This window comes from Scyliorhinus canicula, chromosome 12 (genome assembly GCF_902713615.1).
Source record: "Scyliorhinus canicula chromosome 12, sScyCan1.1, whole genome shotgun sequence".
NCBI classification, from domain to species: Eukaryota; Metazoa; Chordata; class Chondrichthyes; order Carcharhiniformes; family Scyliorhinidae; genus Scyliorhinus; species Scyliorhinus canicula.
Genome location: NC_052157.1, coordinates 118,930,899 through 118,952,405, shown reverse-complemented (window position 1 = coordinate 118,952,405; position 21,507 = coordinate 118,930,899). Strand labels below are relative to the sequence as shown.

The following is a 21,507-nucleotide window of genomic DNA, read 5'->3' as shown; positions in this document are numbered from 1 at the left end:
TCACAGCTTAAATATCTCTGCATGGATGGAATTAAAAGAACAAATTGTCTTAAGTTTTCTACAGTGCTGTGAGCCAAGAAGAATATAAATGACTTAGAAGCAGTTCAGTGAGGGTGGCACAGTGTTCGAGGGTGGCACGGTGGTGCAGTGGTTAGCACTGCTGCCTCACGGCACTGAGGACCCAGGTTCGATCCCAGCCCCAGGTCACTGACTGTGTGGAGTTTGCACATTCTCCCAGTGCCTGTGTGGGTCTCACCCCCACAATCCAAAGATATGCAGCGTAGGTGGATTGGCCTCGCCAAATTGTCCCTTAAATGGAAAAACTAAATAATTGGATATTTTAAATTTATAAAAGAAGAAGCTGTCCAGGAAAGGTTTACCAGACTAATACCAAGAATGGGTGGGTTGTCTTATGAGGAAAGGTTGGACAGGCTGGGCTTGTATCTTCTGGAGTTTAGAAGAGTAAGAGGCAACTTGATTGAAACATAGCAGATCCTGAAGGGTCTCGACAGGGTGGATATGGAGAGTATGTGTCCTCTTGTTGGAGAATCAAGAACAAGGGGGTCACTGTTTAAAAACAAGGGGTCACCCATTTAAGACAGATTGGAGAAATGTTTTTTCTCAGGGTCGTGAGTCTTTGGAACTCTCTTCCTCAGAAGGCAGTGGAAGCAGAGTCTTTGAATGATTTCAAGGTAAAGATAGAAAGTTTCTTATCAAATAAGGCAGTGAAGAGTTGTTGGGGATAGAGGGGTGGTTATAATCAGATCAGCCACAATCTTATAGAATGGCGGAGTAGGCTCAAAGAGCTGAGTGGCCTCCTCCTGCTCCTAAATATATGTTCCTGTGTAAACTGTGGAAATGTAGGACTTCTCATAATGATTTACTAGAATCTTGATATATAAGATTTAGCTGGCCCAAGACAATCTCAAGAGAATCTAGTGTTTTCAGATTCCTTGTTAATTTAAAACTGACATTGCTGAAAAGAGAGACATCTTGTCGAAGCTTTTCATTTTGCACTCATCAAGACTAATGCAAGAATGCATTTCATCTATACTACAGGAGATTTGGTTGGTAGTCAGCTCTGATTGGCTGAGGCATTGCCATGAAGAAAGCAATAGGCTCCCCATGCTTCGTAGTAATTCAAAAAAGGAGCAAGGCTTGAACATATTCATTCTGTTTTCAGTGGGCCCTGCGTATGAATCTATGCTGCTTCTACAATTGTTGCTTACTACAGTTGTATAGGGTATTGGTGAGACCACACCTGGAGTATTGCGTGCAGTTTTGGGGTCCTTATCTGAGGAAGGATGTTCTTGCTGTGGAGGGAGCGCAGCGAAGGTTTACCAGGCTCATCTCTACGATAGCGGGACTGTCATATGAGGAGAGACTAAATCAGTTGGATTATACTCATTGGAGTTTAGAAGAGTGAGGGGGGAATCTCATAGAAACTTATAAAATTCAAACAGGATTAGACAGGGTAGATTGAGAAAGAATGTTTCCGATGTTGGGGTGTCCAGAATTGAGGTCACAGTTTGAGGATAAGGGGTAAACCTTTTAGGGCTGAGATGAGGAGAAATTTCTTCCTGCAGTGAATGGTGAATCTGTGGAATTCATCACCACAGAAAGCAGTTGAGGCAAAAACATTGTGTAATTTCAAGAAGGAATTAGATATAGCATTTGGAGCTAAAGGGATCAAGGGATATGGGGGGAAGGCTTGGATCAGCGTATTGAACTCGATAATCAGCCATGATCATAAAGAATGGCGGAGCAGCCTCGAAGGGCCAAATGGCCTCCTCCTACTTCTATCTTCTATATATGAACATAGAATATACAGTGCAGAAGGAGGCCATTCGGTCCATCGAGTCTGCAACAACCCACTTAGCCCTCACTTCCACCCTATCCCCATAACCCAATAACTCCTAACCTTTTTGGTCACCAACGGCAATTTATCATGGCCAATCCACCTAACCTGCACATCTTTGGACTGTGGGAGGAAACCGGAGCACCCGGGAGGAAACCCACTCACACACGGGGAGAACATGCAAACTCCACACAGACAGTGGCCCAGTGAGAAATCGAACCTGGGACCCTGGCGCTGTGAAGCCACAGTGCTATCCAATTGTGCAACCGTGCTGCCCATGTTTGTAGCAAATGTAAAGGAGCCATGTTACGAGCCCACCTCCCATGGGGCCATGAAACCTTGGCCCTTATTCCCTGGTTGGGATACAAATTTACCCTGTTCCGGCGCCTTCTTGTAATTTATTTCCACCCTAATCGAGTACGGCCTTTTTCTGTCTTCAACAACATTTGCCAGTTACTTCATCTTTACCTTTTTTGAAACATTCATTGATGTTCCAATGTCCTTGATGGTCAATTTCTGTAATATTGTCCTCAAATCCAACTTCATAAGCTTTAGCCAGTTCGAATCAGCACCAACAACAATAGATTGCACTTCTAAGGTTTTACCTTTCCTTTGATTCCATTCTGGTTCAGCTCCACTAACATCTTGTGCTCAAGAAAGTAACTTTGAGATCCCCAGCTTTGTTTTCCAAATGCTTATACAGCTCATCCTACATATGAAGATCCTCCTGTCACCACAGTATCAGAGTATTGTGACAGTGCAGAATGAGGCCATCTGGCCCATTATGTCTGCACCGGCTCTCCAGATGAACATTATGACTTAGTGCCATTCCCCCTGCCTTTTCCACGTACCCCTGCACATTGTTTCTATTCAAATAATCATTGAATGCCCCCTTCAATGCTCCATACGTGAGAGTTCAAATGCCACAATGCGATAGGTGCTTGGCCATTTCAGAAGACCGTTGGTGTGGAATTGGAGTCACAAATAAAACAGACCAGCAGCTTTCGAAAGGACATTAATCAACCACGGCACGATTTAACGCACAAAAAAAAGAGTCCCGTTTTGAGCGGTTAAAGCAGGATGTTTCTCGGCACCTTCAGCGGCAAGAACGACCCTGCTATCAAGTGGGACCTTGCTTTCTGGCTTCGCTGAGGAACGTCCCACTGAGGCCACACCTACCTCACTTCATGAACTGATGAGCTGAGCTCGTCAGTACAGGAAGGAAGATAAGTGCGGCCTCAGGGCCCCATTTGTAAATGCCCCCCCCCCCCCCGCACCCAATGTACCTCTTGTGGGGGGGAACTTGAGGCCCCCACCTTCTAATCCACCTTTTAAGGGCAGGGCACCCTCGGGCCCAATCCCTGGCAACTTGGCACCTTGGCATGGCCAGTATGGCACCAGTGCATTGGAAAATCTTGGGACATATATGCACTACTTTTCAAGACTCTTCCTGTTTTTGAACACCTCCCACAATGTCCAGACCCTCCCATTACCAAATTGCACCTCATGCAGATGGGAGAGATGCAGACAGACTTTAAGTAGTGCATGTGGGCTTTAAGTGGTACTAAACTTGCATAAACCTGGACCTCCTACAAAGGCATGCAAGCATCCAACAGCATCTTCTGCATTTGGGATGTTACTGCCTGATTTCTGGAAAGAACTTCTCCACTTATTCCTTGAAATGACCAACTTCTAAACTCTCTTCTTTTTTGAACAGGTGGAGTGCAGCCGGGCTATGGAGCTAAAGCAGCCAAGCTAGGTAAATTAAAACATTTTCTGGTGATTTGAGGTGTTCGAAGGTCATCTGAGAAAGCAAATACAGTGATTGTAACAGGTCCATCAAGTCATCTGTTTGACTCATCAATCTTAATACCTGGATTGAGGAGGTCAGGCTATATTGTGGCTTTTGTTAATTCTTAGGAATATATAGGAACAGCAGTTCACTTTTCAAATAACTCAAACAGCTTCCAAGTAAATGTAACCTGAGGAAGGCTGACTATACCCTACTCTTTTAGCATACATCATGAATGGCGTTGATTGCCTCCTGAGGAGATGGTCAATATTCTCACAGTCTGCAAGAAATTCCCTTACTCCCAATATAAATTAAACACAATTTGAAGGAGCAGTAGATGCTGAAAATAAACCCTAGAGTCACTGGTCCATATGAAAATACTGCTTTGACAGCAAAGAGATTCTGAAAAGAATCTTATGCAATTAGTTTGCAACTTTCAAGTTCGACCACGGCTTGTAATATACAGGCAGGCTCATTTTAATCTAATCTGCCAAATGGGATGGGATTGGACAGCAGTTTTACCTTTCATTGGCTTCAGTGGAAAGGAAAATAAAACTAATGAGGTTTAAAATAGTTAATCTGATCCCCTGTTTCTTTCAGGCAGGTCAGGTTAAAATCGTCCTCTTTTGTACATGTTTTGCTGTATTTGTGTTCGTAGTTGGTGAATAAACACATTGCAGTCTTAGCATTTGGAAGCAGGAGCTAACACAGCTTGCTTAAGCAGGAGGTAGTGAAGACACACATGCCAGTCTACGCAGAGATTGTTGATCTCAGCCAGGGTGGAGCAAATAGTACTTGGGGGAGTCAGTGTTTAAGGTGGTGAATGGGGTGCCAATGAAACAGGCTGTTTTGTCTTGGATGGTGTTGAGTATTGTCGAAGCTGCACTCATCCAGGCAAGTGGGGAGAATTCCATCCCACTATATATTCTAAATTTACTATATTCCGGTATCTATGCAATCGGTAACATTTGAAAAACACAGCCTCATTTGTTAAACATGAACAGACTTTAACAAACCATATTGGTTGTCCTTGCTTAAGTCAAATATTTCCAAATGTTCACCGGTTTTATCCCAAATTATGATGTGACGAAAGGCACCAATGAGTAGCAGTCAGATCCAAACATAAGAGCAGGGGAGAGTTCTCAAGGACAGAAAGGTTCAAGGGTGTGTTTGTTGAAGGATGTGATGGTGGAAGTTTTGAAAAAGAGGGGAACAGTGTCCAAGGAATGGGAGAAATTTACAATGTCGGACAGCATGGAACAAGGAAGAGAGGTTGGGTGGCTAGGGAATTTGTAAGAATGCGATAGAGAGGGAGCAGGTTCCATGGTTCATGAATGTGATTTTCCCGTTCCTATTCTGATGTTTAAACCCGCAATTGCTACTACAATGCCCATGCTCCTCACTACTCCTTTAGATTTGAGGATTCAAGGTGTGTGAAGGATTCAGGGTGTGTGAAGGAATATCAGCCCTTGACTTTTACTAACAGGCAAAAGGTAACAGCTATCTGTGTGGACGAGAACAAGGACTACCTAACGGATGGCCAAATTGACCGTAATGCTGTGGGCACAATTTAATGGAAATTAAGCAGAATGTTGTTTCAGGCGCGTTTAGTGGGGTGTTTCCTGGCGCTTGCAGCACCGAGAATGACCCCGCTATTAAACGGGACTTTGCTTCACTTTTGGGCCTTGGCAGGGAACACTCTGCCGAGGGCACACTTGGCCTAAATTCCTGCACTACCATGCTCAATTCGCCAGAGCAGGAAGAGAAAAATGGCACCCCGATCTCTGGACCCTCCACATGTCCAGACCATGACCATGGCCTCCGGACACCCTCCCACATGCCCCAACATACCAATTAGGAGCTCCTCGAGCTTCCCACAGATCACTTCATGAGGGTAGAGCACCCCTGGACTCGATCCCCGACATAGACAAGATACCACCTGAGTAAGTTAGGTACTTTCCTACCTAACGTGGTGTCATCAGCAAATTTAATTACCATACATTCCATCCATTTGTCCAAGTTATTGATATAGGTTGTAAATAGCTAGGACCCAGCACTGATCCCTGTGGAGCACCATTAGTCACAGCTTGCCAATCCGAAAGAGACCCATTTAACCCTTCTCTCTGCTTCTGATCCTTTCGCCTTAATGATGCATCAAGTTACAAAGTAAGCTTTTCATCAAAGGCAAATTAATCACTATTGTTTTCTAACACTCTGGTTCTTTTTCAGGGCTTGGACAAGGAGGCTACGGTGGCTCTCTACCTTATTATCAACCTGGTAAGGTCCTGATATATTTTATAGTCTTCATGTACCTCATGCATGAAGTGGGCCCAAACTTATGTGAATTTCCAAAGAGAATGTTTCAGTTTATATGGCGTAGTATGTCTGTAGACGGGTCTTATTCTATAGGAAAATCTGGATAGTGAAACCATAATAAGAAGTACACCTACATTTTTCAACAAAATGGAAACAATTTTACCAAATCTTGCACAACAGGTGGCATTACACAATGAAGTAAACTTTAACTAGCTTCAGAATAAGCTGCTGTTGGCCTAGACTCCCCAAAAATGCCCATTTGAGTGACTTAGCTCATTACCTGTGTCAGTTTTAATGTAATTTACTGATCCATTAGTGATACAGATTGAATTGCAAAGATGTACTAAAACACATCTGTCCTTTAACATAACTAAAGCACAGTGATGGTGAACATATCTTTGGAGGTGTTGGACAGTCAGTATATGCTCAGGATGTTATATACATCTTCGGGGGGATCTGGCCCCGGGGGTGCCCCTACGGTGGCCTGGCCCGCGATCGGGGTCCACCGATCCACGGGCGGGCCTGTGCCGTGAGGCACTCTTTCCCTCCACACCGGCTACTGTTAACCTCCACCATGGACGGTGCGGAGAAGAACCCCCTCTGCGCATGCGCTGGGATGACGCCAGCACACGCTGGTGCTCCCGCGCATGCGCCAACTCGCGTCGGCCGCCGGAGGCCCTTTGGCGCCGGTTGGCGTGGCGCTAAGATCTTACGTGCCGGCTGGCATGGCGCCAAACACTCTAGCGCTGGCCTAGCCCCTGGAGGTGCAGAGTACTCTTTGGGATTCTCCATTTCGCTGGCTGGTCAATGGGGTTTCCCATTGTGGGGCAGCCCCACGCCCTCGGGAAACCACCAGGCTGTCGACAAAACGGAGAAGCCTGACGGCGGAGAATCCAGCCCACTGAATAGTGAATCCTGCTGCTGTATCCTCGCATAGACCAGCCACTTTCAAAAGAGTGCAGTAGAGACATAGAGGCACAAGAAAGGAGTTACAGGTAATATAAGTGGACTAATTATTGGTGTGAGCTATCAGCAATTTCTTCTCTAATAAACTAACACGAAGTGATTTGGCTCTCTGGAGCAAGGATTGAGTAAAGGATAATTAAAATAATACAAGGAGTAGAAGGTGAGTCAGTTGTGGTTGTGCAAGTGGGAATGTATTTCTGAGATAGTCAAAAGATATCAAGAAGGTTTCGACACTTACTTTGGAAAATGAGGTTAAGGGAATTTTATTGTTTGTCTTTTGTAATGATGCTGCGTTTTCAATTAAAGTTTGGAGGCAAACGAGTCATTTAACAAAGTACTTTTCACAGATTTGTTCGTGTGTAGATATGTAGTGTAAGAGCAACACAGCTACACATCAAGTATCAAAGTGGAAGTAGCTCTGAGGAAATTCATAGTTATGGTTAAAGTAAGGCATCTTTTTGGAGATTAAAGGTGCTTTAACACTAGTACTTTTTAACTTCAGATTATAGGACACTCACATCTAAGAGCCAGCTCCCCATCCTTACATTATTAAAAGTGACTCTCTCAGACATTAAGAATGATAGACCCACAGAAACATTTCTATGATGACGGATCCAGATTTAGCAGTAGACAGTCGCACAGTGATGTTGTCAGCGGACTTGTCATCCAGAGACGCAGATTTTACTCTGGACATTCAGGTTCGAATTCCAAAACATCAGCTGGCAAAATCTGAATTCAATAAAATTCTGGAATTAAAAGTCTAATGGTGGCCATTGTCGTAAAAGCCCATCTAGGTTCACCAATGTTCATTAGGGAAGGAAATCTGTTGTCCTTATCTGGCCTGGCTTACATGTGACTCCAGATCCACAGCAATGTGGTTGGCCAACATGCCCTCAGGGACGGGCAATAAATGCTGACCCAGCCAGCGACGCCCACATCCCATAAGCGAATAAAAATAACAGTGTGCTCACAACACTATTTTATCGTAATAGTAAATAAGTGTAAATGCAGAAGTACCTTAAAATAGCAAAGATAGAGCTCAGAGAAGGGAGAGGAACAGAGCTGGCAGATGAGTTGCAACATGCAAGAGAAAACATTACATTCAAAAGAAATAAATTACAAAGTCGTCTTCGCACACACAAGAACAATGGTCATTTGATGGAGCTGGCAGAAGGCTGCCAGTGACTGTGAATGTCAGCACCTTTTGGACAGATGCGAGGGGAAAACAATTGAGTGAGGGAGGCAATATTTGTTTCTAATTTTGTATGATAAATTACTTATCAGGAGTCGGAATCGGATATGGAGCTGGAACTGGACGATTGGGAGGTTTACAGACTGCAGGTACCAAATATTCAGCTTGGTAATAAAGAATTTCAAAGCTTAATCAAGTTGGCAGTCAGAATGTAACATCAGTCACTGAATAAGGAAGAGCCATCTCAGCCTCCACTCCCTCTGCTGGCCAACATAAAGGGGCACGTCTACCCAAATTGAGCTTTTGGTCAGAATGTCAGAACCTTATATATTTATCTCTTTAACATTCAGTTGCATCTAGACCCAGCTCTCTTTTAAACAAGGGAACCTGCATTATTATAACTGTTCCAATATTCAGTACTTTACTTGGTCCCTCTATTTAAACCCTCTTTCATCCATAGTACCTCTGGCGCTCAGAGTTTTAAAACTCTCTCATGACTTAGATCTACTTCTCAGAATCACCTTGTCCTTTTCTGATTTTCTTCAACATGCAAGTATCCTTTAGAAGATGAAGAGCAGATAAAATCTTCCAAATATAGCCTCATTACATATAAAGTGTTGGTGATGAACGTATTTAATATGCACCAATTTATTTAATTAGTTGCTTCATATCATCTATCTATTGAGAACTTCCGGTGAGTGATTGGAAGTCATTATCCAAGAAAATATCTTTTATTTATTTGTATTTCACACTTCTAGTTTCAATATATGCCATCTTATATCTCCTTCTCCACCCGAAGTTGATTATGGCAAAGTACCATGATTTCTTTTACTATAGATAAGGTGAGAAAGGCAGACCCCCAAATCTAACCCAGCTGCAACAAGGATCGAACCCTCGGCTGTTGGCATTAATCTGATCCACATGCTGGCCATCTAACAAACTGAGGTAACCGCCTTCTCCCCTCTGCCCCATCCTATATCTATCAACTTTAAACACATCTGCCATCCCTTAATCAACCTAATTAATTCATCCAGATCTCTGAATAATGTACGGCTGAATTTGTACATGTCCTTCCCCGTGAGTGTCATTACATTTTTAAAAATTGCATCCACAGCATACATGCATGCTTTTGGTATGGGTCACACCAGAGACCTTGGTGTGGACGTGAGGACATACACAGTGAACTGACACCAGAAGTATGCAGAGCAGGCAGATCAGAATAGATGTTAGCATGCTGAATTGATGCTGGTGGTGCCGTTTCAGAGTTCAATATTCCAGTTAATTCCCTCTCTTAACTTCACACAGCTGAACATGTGTTCAGCAGCAGGAAGAACCAATCCCCACTAATGCTATTCAAAGGGTCCATCAATTATTTACAGGTTGGTTTCTGGTTGAGTAGTTCTGGCTGCGACTTTAATCTGACAAGTGTTTGGTGCTTTATGTGGGTGTATACATTGCAAAAGTCGAGAGGGCATGATATGCAGGTGCTGAAGGGGTTTTTGCCGACTTCAAGGCTCTGGACACACCAGTTTCTCTCAGACATGGGTGCACTAGTAGGTATTCCCATTGGAATGCAGAATGTCTTAGAGAACAAACAGAGATTATCAGAGATGGATAAGCTTCCAGAGGAAGTAGGAGGAGGGGCCCAAGGACACTTCGCAGGAGGCCGTATGTGCCCTGGGTGTTGGAGGAACAATTATTTTTTATTAGTTCTTTCCAGGGATATGTGCATTGCTGGCATTTAATGCCCATTCCAATCTTCCCTTGAGAAGGTGGTGGTGAGCCACCTACTTGAACTGCTACATTCCGTGTAGTTTATACACACCCACAGTCCTGTTGGGTAGAGAGTTCCAAGAATTTGATGCTGCAGCGATGAATGAATGGTGATTCATTTCCAAGTCAGGATGGCATGTGACTGGAAAAGACTTTGCAGCCGGTTGTGTTTCCATGTGTCTGCTGCCTTGTCTTCCTAGACGTTATAAACAACGGGTTTGGAAGGCAGCATCGAAGAAGCTATGGCGAGTTTCTACAGTGCATTTCTAGATGGTACACACTGCAGCCATATTGCATCCATGGTGGAGGGAGTGAATATTCAAGGTGATGGTTGGCGTAACGATCAGGCAGGCTGCTTTCTCCTGATGGTGTCGAGCGTCTTGACTTTTGTTGCAGTTGCACTCCCCCATGCGAGTGGGGAATGTTCCAAAACACTCTTGAAGTGTGCCGTGCAGTTTTCGGAAAGGCTGTCAGGGGCCAGCAGGTGAACGACTCTTCTGAATATTCAGCTTCCGACCTGCTTTTGTAAACACAGGATTTACGTGGCTCATCAATAAGAACATACTTGCCTTGCAATTCATTAAGATCATAACCTCCACTTCGCATTCTCACCCATCCACAATACCCTTTCACTGCTTACTTATCAATAATCTATCCAACTCTTCCTTAAATATGTTCAAAGACCCTGATTCTGTTTCCACCAACTTTAAAGGAAGAGTTCCAAAGACTCGTCACCCACTGAGAGAAAAAGTTCTCCTCATCTCGGTCTTAAATGGATGACCTCTTATTCAAACAGTGATCCCTGGTTCTAGATTCTTTCACAAGAGAAAACATCCTCTCCACATCCACCCTGTCAAACCCCTCAGGATTTTATATGTTTCAATCATCACCTCTTACTCTTCGAAACTTCAATGGATACAAGCCCAGCCTGTCCAACCTTTCCTCATAAAACAACTTACCCATTTTAGGTATTAGTAGAGTAAACCGTTTTTGAATTGCTTCCAACTTGTTTGCATATTTCCTTAAATAAGGAGACCAGTACTGTACACAGTCTGGATTCCCCGATTTTGCAGCTATGTCCGGAGGAAGCGTCAGGTTTCAGGACCAAAAAGTCGGCGCCGTCCCCACACCGATGCTCCGTCAGGTGGGGGGCTAGCAGCCATGCCACGTAAAGCCTACCTGCAGATACGAACGGAGAATGGCCGGGTTCATGGCCATGCATGTGCACGGCGGCGACCTGCGATGGCCGCACCGTACAACATGGCGCCAGCTGCGCGCGGACCTAACCTGCCAGATAGTACCCCCCTGTAACCCCCTCGCCACCCCCGGGACACCTCCCACCAGTCCTCCCAGTCCCCGCCTGCCAGCGGAACGACCCACCCCGCCCGACTGTGTCGGCGCTGGACACAGTCTAGCTGCGACGCGAGGTCCCCGAAAATTGAGAGGACAGGCGACCAACGCCGTCGGGAAGTCGGCCCCAAAGGGGTGGAGCATCGGGGGAGGGCCTCAGTTGTTGTCCTGAGGCCATCCCGATGGCGTGCGGCGTACTCAGCGATGCTAGCCTTCAGCCAATTTGATTCACTTCAGGAAATGGCTCAAGGCACTGGATGTTGCAAAGGGCCCTGACAATATTCCAGCAATACAACTGAAGATTTGCGCTCCAGAATGTGCCATGCTGCTAGCCAAGCTGTTCCTTCCGTTATTCCGCCTTAGGATTCCTAGCTTTTGACCTGCTCTTGTAGACAGGCTATTTATATGGCTAGTCCAGTTCAGTTTCTGGTCAATGGTAACGCCAAGGTGATGATGGTGGGAAATTCAGCGATGGGTCATCCGCTTGGAATTCATTTTCCCCATTGGATTCTGTATATTCTGAATTATCCCCAGCTGCCACTGGTCATGTTGGCCATTCTTTTGGATTTTAGTTGTTAACACGCTCACCACTGAATCATAAGGTTCCGAGTTCAAACCTCCTTCCAAGGCTTGAGCAAAAAATAAAAATCAAGGCTGACATTCCAGCACAATACTGAGGGAGAGCTGTACTATCGGAGATATCTTCTCTCAGATGGCAATGAATGGAACAACTCAAAACCTCATGGAGACTGTAGAAGAAAATTAAAATCCTGGAAAACGGAAGGAAAAATCAAAGAAGCGTTCTGACCTGAAGAAAAAGCTCAAGAAGTAAAGGTGCAGAAGGAAATCACCAGAGATAAGCTCTAAAGAAAGACTTGGAAGCTGAAGGCAGAAACTAAATTGCTCACTTTTTTTCAGAAGACTCCATTGAATCCTGTAGACGTCCAGCTTCACTATTAAGAGTGTGCAGAGTCAGAAGACCTAGCAGGGGTGAGCTAAAATCTAAAAATTCCTGGACAACACATGTCCTAACAAAAGTTAAATTCTGCAGTGGTCAGAAATTGTCACTTAAATCACAGTCCGAGACCATCGATTACTGAGCCGGCACCTTAATAAAGGAAAAAAATAATTAGTGAACACTAATTGAAACTGAGGAGGCAACTTTAAAACACAACAAAAGCTGAAACCGGTGCCTCCGAGACTCAAGAACATTGACTAAAGCAAGGAAGTCTCTAACCAGTCGATCCAGGCAGCCAGCCATTGAACAATTTAAATGTTGGGATTGTGAACACCACTACTGCAGTAACCCACCAAACTGGAAAATGCAGGGAAATACTTTATTCAGAAATGTGCAATTGCACCATCTTGGGATTTTGGAAACGTCTTAAAGCTGAACCTGCAATGTAAAATTTTAAGAGGTTTATCCACATTCCTTTCAGGTGCCAGATGCCCCTCATTGGTCAGGCCAGCCAACCACTCAGATGGTGACCACAATGCCTCAAGTAGTTGACAATCAAGAAATGGTCCAGCAATAAGAAGGGCCTCTGGCTCTGATGGCAATGGGAAAAGATAAACCCTTAGACCACAGAGCAGACACTGCAATCACAGCCAGCATAACAGTGCCACAAACTGAACAGCGGCCAGCCATCGATGATAGCACACATCACACAGCCAAACATAAAGATCCACTTACGACCAAATCACACCTCATAAAGTACATGACAGCAAGCCACACAAAGGAAAAATGGAAAAAAAAACCAGAGAGATTAGCCCAGAGTTTGTCTGCCCTGTAAAGAATGGGATAAGCTAACAACCGTCTATCACTATAATCGGAGCTATTCAATGCTACAGAATTAAAAAAAGAGGATTAATATACACACAGATGCCAGAACAATCCCCAATTCAACCAAGTTTTCCTGCCGTGTCAGAGCCTACTCTCCAACAAAATAGGGAAGGTTTATAAGGACCCCAGACTGTCTGGACCTATGAACTGGGGGGGGGGGGGGCATTGAAGGCATGATGTAATAGTAACGATGTGATACGGGGTAAACTGGGGTAACTTGTAAATACATGTTTGAAAATAAACCTGACAATTAAAAAAAATTTTACAACAGTATTTTCACCGCCTTTCTCTTAAATTAGCAGGCTATCCCAACCCATTATGAAAGAGAATATACATGTCATTCTGATAAAGCAACTGTTAATGGGCCAGATTTTGTCTATGTTGCAGGTAAACCTCCTAAGCAGTATGGGGCACTGAGCCAGTTTGGGTATGCTTACGGGAGAGGTATGAGCAATTAGTACTGCATTCATTTGCATTGAATGCATGCATTATTTAATACAGGTACTAACTCAGAGATAAGCTGTTAAACTAATCTCTACATCATATTAGTAAACTCATAAAATGCATATTGCAAATTATAAGTACCTGGATTTATGACTACTGAGATTGAACAGAATTGTGGTAATTGTGTGCATCTCATTCTGTCTCCAAATACTGTATACTTTAAAACCAACAACACCTTACATTTATTTAACACATCTAATGTAGTGAGGTATTTCACAGGAGCACCACAAAGCAAAATTTGATAGTGAATTACATAGGGAAGTATTGGCGGAGATGGTCAAAGAGGCAGGTCTAAATGAGCATCTTAAAGGAAGGTAGGAGAGAGATGATGAGGTATTAGGGAATTCCTGAACACATGGCTTTGGCAACTGAAGGCCCAACGACTAATGGTGGAGTAATTAAAACCAGGGATGCTGAAAAAGCCAGAATTAGAGAAATGAAGATATCTTGGGAGTGTTGTCGGGCTGGAGGAGATTGTCGAGATAGGGAGCAACGGAGGTTATGGAGTGATTTGAAAATAAGCCTGAGAATCTTTAAATCAAAGCGTTACTTAACTGGGAATCGATGTCGGCCTGCAAGCTCCAGGGTTAGTAAATGACCAGGACTAAGGCCCAGCCCAACCACGGGCATCTCAAGCTCCTTCATTGAAGGCCCTGTAGTCTTCTGCATCCCAAACTGAAACAACCTGGAGACCACCTTATAGGAACATTTGAGCTGGTAGAAAGACCCTGGAGGTTGCTCTAGAGTGAACAATATTTAATGACAAGTACAAAAATCACTGTACATTAGAGTTATTTTTAAAATGCTTTTTATTTGATGAGTATTTGAGAACCAAGTAATGTATTTTGTCTGAAAGCTGCTAGCTTGTGTTTGGCTTAAGTGGACTTTTAAAGATGGTGGAAGGACATGGATGGACGTTGGGGAAAATGATGGTACGGAGCATAGTGGATTTAGAGCTGAACTGCATCTGCATGAGCTACTACCAAAACAACCTTGCAGCTGACAGGAAAGATGGACTTTGTTCATCCTCATCATTCTCAACATCTTCCTTTCACACATGTTCTTCCAATCTCTGTGACTTCCTGTAAAGCTGGCTCAGTAGGTTTTCCCAACTGGATGCCAAAGTTGTGTAAGATACTGTGTGGGAGCTATACTGCAAAACACCTCTGGACTTGTCTTCTTTTAATGTTTTAGAAGGCCTTGAGTGGAGAAATGGCGCAAGTCTTTTATTGGTTTCTGAAGTGTCATTTTCCAAATATTGGGGAGGATAGTCATTGACCACCACCAGCTAACCTTTGACCCAATGCTTGGACTGAAAATTAGCAGGACTGAGTACTGGTTCAGGATGATGGTATCGTAGCTAAGACCAAGAAAGCTGGATGATACTCCGAATGTTCAGTGAATGAAGCCCTTCCTTTTTTTGTCGATTACATACATTTTTACTGCAGCCTATGTGTGTCAGAATTGCCCGGAGAAAATCTTCTGCTGGCTCGCCAAATTACTTTCACAAATAATTACTGTCAGTTCCAATCGCCAAACCTTCCAAACAATCACATTAGCAGAACAGTAGCAGTCCAAATAAATTAACTATATTTACCTGAGAACAGCAGCTAAAGTTGTTTAAAAGGGGATGAAGGGATACATCGCAGTAAAGTCTAGTCAGCCTAAGCTTGGTAGTGGACAAATTATTGGAAAGATTTTGAGGAATGGTATAACTCATCACTTGAAAAGGCATGAATTTATCAAAGTCACAAATGCAAGAATTTGTAACGGGAAGGTCCCGTGTGGCTAAGAGTCATGTCTGACTAACTTAATTGGATTTTTAAAGGCGATAACAGTTAGTCAATGAGGGTAAACCGAGTCAATGAGGGTAATCCCTTTGAAGTAGCCAACATGGATTTTAGTAAGGGTTAGCAATAACCCATATGACAGATTAATCAGAAAAGTAAGTACCAATGGGATCCAAGGGCAAATGACAGAGTGGATCCAAAATCAGCTCAGTGATAGGAAGCAAAAGCTAATAGTTAACAGGTGTTTTGTGACTGGAAAGCAATTTCCCATGGGGTTCGTCAGGGCTGAGATCCTTTGCTTTTTGTGGCATGAGTCAATGATGTAGACCTCCTAGATGTCACAATAAAAAAAATTGATGGAGGATACAAAAATTGGCTGTCTGATTTATAGTGAATAAGGATGCTATGGACGACAGGAAGATATCAATGGGCTGATCACATGGGCAGAAAAGGGACAACTTCAATTCAATTCAGGGCGGTAGTTCATTTGGGGAGGGCAAATGGAGGAAGGGAAAACACGTCAAATGGTAGAATACGATAGAGTGTCGAAGAGCATTGAAGTGCATGCCGACAGACTCCTGAAGGCACCAGGACAAGTAGATAGGCTGGTTAAGAAAGTATAAGGGTACTTTCCTTTATTCCGACAATAGTACTGAAGGCTTGTGCTCCAGAACATGCCACACCCCTAGCCAAGCTGTTCCGATACAGCTGCAATACTGGCATCTACCCAGCAATGTGGAAAATTGCTAAGGTGTATCCTGTATAAAAGAAACAGGACAAATTCAACCCAGCCAATTATCGCCCTCTCAGTCTATTCTCTATCATCAACAAAATGATGGAAGGAATCATCAATAGTGCTATCATAAGAACATAAAAACTAGGAGCAGGAGTAGGCCATCTATCAAGTGGCACTTACCCAGCAATAACCTGCTCACCGATGCTCAGTTTGTGCTCCACCAGGGTCATTCGGCTCCTGACCTCATTACAGCCTTGGTACAAACGTGAACAAAAGAGCTGAACTCCAGAGGTGAGGTGAGAGTGACCGCCCTCGACATCAAGGCACCATTTGACCGAATGTGGCACCAAGGAACCCTATTAGAGTCAATAGAAATCAGGGGAAAAGCTTTTCACTGGTTGGAGTCATACCTGGCACAAAGGAAGATGGTTGTGGTGATTGGAGATCAATCATCTCAGCTCCAGAACATCACTGCAGGAGTTCCTCAGGGTAGTGTCCTAGGTCCGACCATCTTCAGCTGCTTCATCAATGACCTCTCTTCCATCATAAGATCAGAAGTGGGGATGTTCGTAGATGGCTGTACAATAACAATATGCAAATAGGTTTGAGCAGAAACTTGGGAATGAAAAGCATATTTCAAAATTGATACATTTGATCCATATTGCAAGGTAATTTACCGAAAGCAGAAGTGCTACCTGACCATGTTACACTTCATAGTAGATGTAAAGTATCTTAAAGATAAAAGAAAGTGCAGAGCATGAAATGTATAAACCCTCTGGTTAACTTCAGCAATTTGTACTTAGCTACAATTATCTGGATTTGTTTATTGGAATGATTATGTCCTGAAATTGGCCTAGAATTCAAAGCTTCGAACTTGGATCACACTTAAATGAAAGCATGAGGACAAAGCAGTGTATGGACCTAAGACCAATGATGGAACCACACAAAATTGGTCCAATGGCCTCATTTGTTTCTTGCCAGTGATCTGCACTAGCTAAGGCCCCAAGGGCAATCCTAGTAAGCACAGAGATTAGCCCCCCATGAGGCAACAGAGGTTGTAAACAGAGTCCCTGCGTGGAGGGGAGAAAGCTATAGGTGGGGCTGAGCAAGGCAGGCTGACAGTGGCTCACAATTTAATGTGGAGTGGGGAAGAGCGCCCTAATATATGTTGAAAACAATGTTACAAATTAACTCTCAGAAGACAGTCAAACGTACCCATAGTTTGGCTGTCAAGTGCCTGAGATTACTGACAGCCACTGTTATGGGCCATGTTTAGAAATTCCCAAAGTAAATCATGGAGTTCGCCTGACCTACAACTGTTTTATTGATTTTGGTTACGATGAGCACAAGGGCCTGTCTTTCAGGTGTTCAACAGATGTCTAAGGCATTTTAAATCAAAAAATAAGCTTTATTATACAAATTTAGTTAACATTTTTATAAACACACACGGTAAGCATTTTTATCAACTACAAACATAATCTATGTATAACACTTAATGAATCCCCCCTTTATTGTTCCAACATCCAAGTATTGGAAGTCCTTTCCAAACAGCAGGTTTGAATTCCTTCCAGAAAGAAATTATCTCTTTAAGTTATCAAGCAGTCTGGAAACAGCTTTTAAAGTGAATATAGAGAAACATTACTTTTCAACCCGTGGAGTACAAAACCAGTTCAAACTCAAAGCGAAAGTAAAACTCAGAGCCACAGCCAGCTCCCAACCCAAAATGAAAGTAAAAACTCAGAGCCACAGCCCAGCTCCACCCACACAATGACATCACTGAAGCCATGTGATCAATCAAATATATTTCTTAAAGGGACACTCGCATGACATCACATACAAGACATATGCTGCAGTTACTCACTAATGCAATTTGTAAATGGGATCTGAAAAGCACATTAGTGACAGAATTTACTGTCGTCCGCGTGGCAAGTTTGGTGCCAGGGGTTATTAAATCAGATGGAAGGGTGGCAGGTAGGAACCTCGCCATCTTCTGGCCTCCACCCTGATTAAGCCTGTGGCAGAAAGGCCTGGGGATAGCTTTCCCCACAGGCCAATGCTGGTATTTACCTCGTAGCAGGCTGGGGGCTCATCATTCAGAGAGCACACCACGCAAGCTTGTGTGGGATTGCTTTCTGGCTCCTGGGGGATGGGGCTCCTTCTCTACAAAGCTCTCAATGCCTGATGGAGAAATCCGGAATTGGGAAGGAGCCACTCCCGAGAGCCTCACCCCTGCTTTGCTGCTAATGCCCTGCACCGCTTTCCCCACAACCTCGAACCTGCGAACCCCCTCCTGCCATCACTCTCCTATGCCTAATGCAGTCTAGGGTCCTGGGCCTTGGGTGTGTATAATACTGGCAACAGACACAGCCTCGTCAGTGGTGTTGCCATGCACTAGATCTACCGACCTCTGATTGGCTCGCAGCTCTTGGCAGGCAGGATCTTCGCCCTTGGGGTCCTTGATTCCAGAAAAAACTTGCTGCTGGCCTGTCAAGTGCCTGAGTGGCATTTCGTACAGAAGGCCTTGGTGCACATCACTGAAATGAAACAGTGCAGATTAACCTTTCTCAGTATATCTCTTAAAACTTGCACATTTGTTAACTGCCAGCCGGCAGGCAAGTGCCCCGTTGCCTCCATTAAATACCGCCCTAGGTCTCCTGTTTGCATGTGCAGGGATTTAGTTGCCTGTTTCAGGTGTAGGCCCCAGAAGCCTCTGGAGGGATATTTTCCCAAAAGAAAGGAGTGGGAACATTTTTGGCATGAGTACCCACAGATCACACAAATTCAGGTGCCTGTTTTATACCTGTAAAATGGAGATGGTGCCAGCAAATGCCCGGGACCACAACTATATTTCTACTTGAAACTACTTGTAAGCTTATCCCGCAAGTGTTCCACATTTTTTGCACAATCCAGGAAGTCTAACATTTGGCATAATCTGTCTAAAATCAGTCCTATCAATTTTGTTTTAAATTTGACCTTCTTCTGAATAACCATTAGTTAAGATGGAAATAATTGAGCAGTTTTTCTGTGTTTCTGAAGGATCGCCTTGTGCAATGGGAAAATATTGTGGCCGAAGGAGAAAGTGAAGCAATAATTGGAAAAGAAGTGACCTCAAGAATCCTGGTGCTACTGCATGATTCGGAATGTAAAGGATGGTGTGGAATGGAATTCACCCTCAACCCCCCTCCCTTTCTTCATTTCATCGATGAAACAATTTGGCTGCATTCATTATCACTATCTAATGGACTTTTTTTTATCAAGGGAGATCTGCTTTCTATTGTGTGCTTCAAGCATTTAGGGACCAGTTTACAACTGGGTCCTTTGCTGTTAATCTCATTCATAGCTAACACCATCCGTGACTTGATTTGTTTTGTTTTGTGACTCTGATCCCAGTATTTTAAGTTATAAAAATTGTGATATTAATTTTTAGTTGCTCGTGCTTTGCTTTACAAACAGTACTGTGAGTGATACCTGGATCATACAGCTGGGCCGTAGCTCCAACCCTTAACATAATTTTGGTGCTGATGAAAATCCTTTTTTAAGAGTAGCAGCTGTATTCATACAAATGATGGCTCAAGCCGATGAGTAGGGCCTGAAGTGACCAATGCAACTTTTGATTATATTGCTTTTCTACATGTTTGTCCGCATGGTCGACAGGACTTTTGCACTTGGGAGGCCAAACTAGCTTCCTGGCCATATTATTACTCGAGAGGTCTGGCTACTTTAACTTGGTAGGCTTTGAAGTTTATACAAGCTGAGCGACATTGGGGCAGATTTTCTTTCCCTTCCCACACTCCAGGCTAATGAATTTCTTACACATAACAAAATCAGGAAATGAAATGAAAAATGCTTATTGTCACGAGTAGGCTTCAATGAAGTTACTGTGAAAAGCCCCTAGTCGCCACATTCTGGCGCTTGTCTGGGGAGGCTGGTACGGGAATCGAACCGTGCTGCTGGCCTGCTTGGTAAGCCAGTGATTTAGCTCAGTGAGCTAAACCAGCCCCTATGTATCGGGTCAGCTATCTTGTACGTTTTCCCCCACCTTATTTCCCTGTATCCAGTGCACCTCAACAGCCTCCGATTCGGGAACGGGAAGATCTACTCCAATGTATGATAACATGAATCCCTTCATCATTGGCAGTGGTGCGGCCAGGGTTTTACTACCTCCAGGATCAGGGTTAGGAAATGGACTCTGCATGTTTTAAACAATCTGATTACTTCCAGAACTGTAATGATTTTTATTCTATTCAAATGTCCTCTTAAGAATTCTTCCAACTGAACTAGTTAGGTAACAGATTTATCAGTCCCGACTCATGAGTTCCCCAGTTTCAAGTTGCAAGCAAGTTGATAGTCCTGCTGTTAGGGGATGAACCTCTGTCCATAGTGCATGCTGTTACAAATCCTTACAGCGTAACAATGCAGTCTCAGGCATCATCTTCTGAAATTAATTACATTGTAATAATACGTTACATGGACATAATTACATACAATTATTAGATTGTACCTGAATTGGGGCTAACTGAATTGTTAGATGCAGAAGTCCACCACAGGCACTCTTCCTGAACATGTCCTTTCTCTTCTGCTTTATGCCTCCCCTGTCTTTGTCCACTCTCTCTGGCCCTGTTTTTAGCTCTTAATGTCTTGTCTGTAAGAAATTACGGTCAATGCTATTCTTCGACCAGGCTTAACTGTTAGGTGTTTAATTAGTTCAATGCCTGTGTCAAAATAGCAGAGCGAGTAATTTGATACGAGCACCTCAAGTGTTCATAGATGCTGATCACAATTTCTGTTCTTAACACAGCTCACATCGCTCGGTCATGCACTTCTTTGGTAAGTGATATGCCATAGTATGTAATACTTTACATCAGTTCTGTAATAATAAGTACTGTAGCAGAACTTGAGCCCCAAGATTAATGTATTGCTTCAGATTTGGTGTAATGCCCATTCGCTGTACCTTCATAAACTGTGTGACTGAAAAAATACTGGATGGATACAATTCAGTAACAGCTTTTAAATAAACAAAATTGTTTAAATAAATATTTTCTGTCAGCAAATCATTGAACACGAAATATAGCTTGATGTCTGCGCGAATGAAAATGTCAAGGTGAAGACTCAAGAATTGTCTGCACATTTCCAACAGTTCACAGTGCAATAGGCCAAGGCGAGGATTATCCATTATATTACAGTCTTGTTTTAAATTCCGGAATATAGTTTATTCATAAAATATCGAAAAGAAAATTCCAAAAACACTTCAGATTGGATGTTGCAGAAAGTGCATTATTATTCAACTGTTCAGGGGCGGCATGATGATAAAGTGGTTAGCCCTGCTACCTCACAGCGCCAGGGACCTGGGTTCAATTCCGGCCTTGGGTAACTGTCTGCGTGGAGTT

The 21,507-nt window shown here is 43.5% G+C and overlaps 1 protein-coding gene across 6 annotated transcripts in view; it reads left to right on the top strand.

Annotated features, from left to right (window-relative positions):
* LOC119974725 (elastin-like) overlaps window positions 1–21,154 on the top strand; it is a 290,086-nt gene extending 268,932 nt beyond the window's left edge. For 5 of the 6 annotated variants that reach the window (XM_038813896.1, XM_038813894.1, XM_038813895.1 and 2 more), the window contains 5 exons: window positions 3,576–3,617; window positions 5,880–5,927; window positions 8,217–8,273; window positions 13,478–13,534; window positions 19,157–21,154. In XM_038813896.1, coding sequence (XP_038669824.1) covers window positions 3,576–3,617; window positions 5,880–5,927; window positions 8,217–8,273; window positions 13,478–13,534; window positions 19,157–19,203 — 251 coding nt within the window. In that variant the 3' untranslated portion in view covers window positions 19,204–21,154. The remainder of the gene's footprint in view (window positions 1–3,575; window positions 3,618–5,879; window positions 5,928–8,216; window positions 8,274–13,477; window positions 13,535–19,156) is intronic. The other variant, XM_038813897.1, reaches the window with a different exon arrangement.
* Window positions 21,155–21,507: the final 353 nt, after the last annotated feature.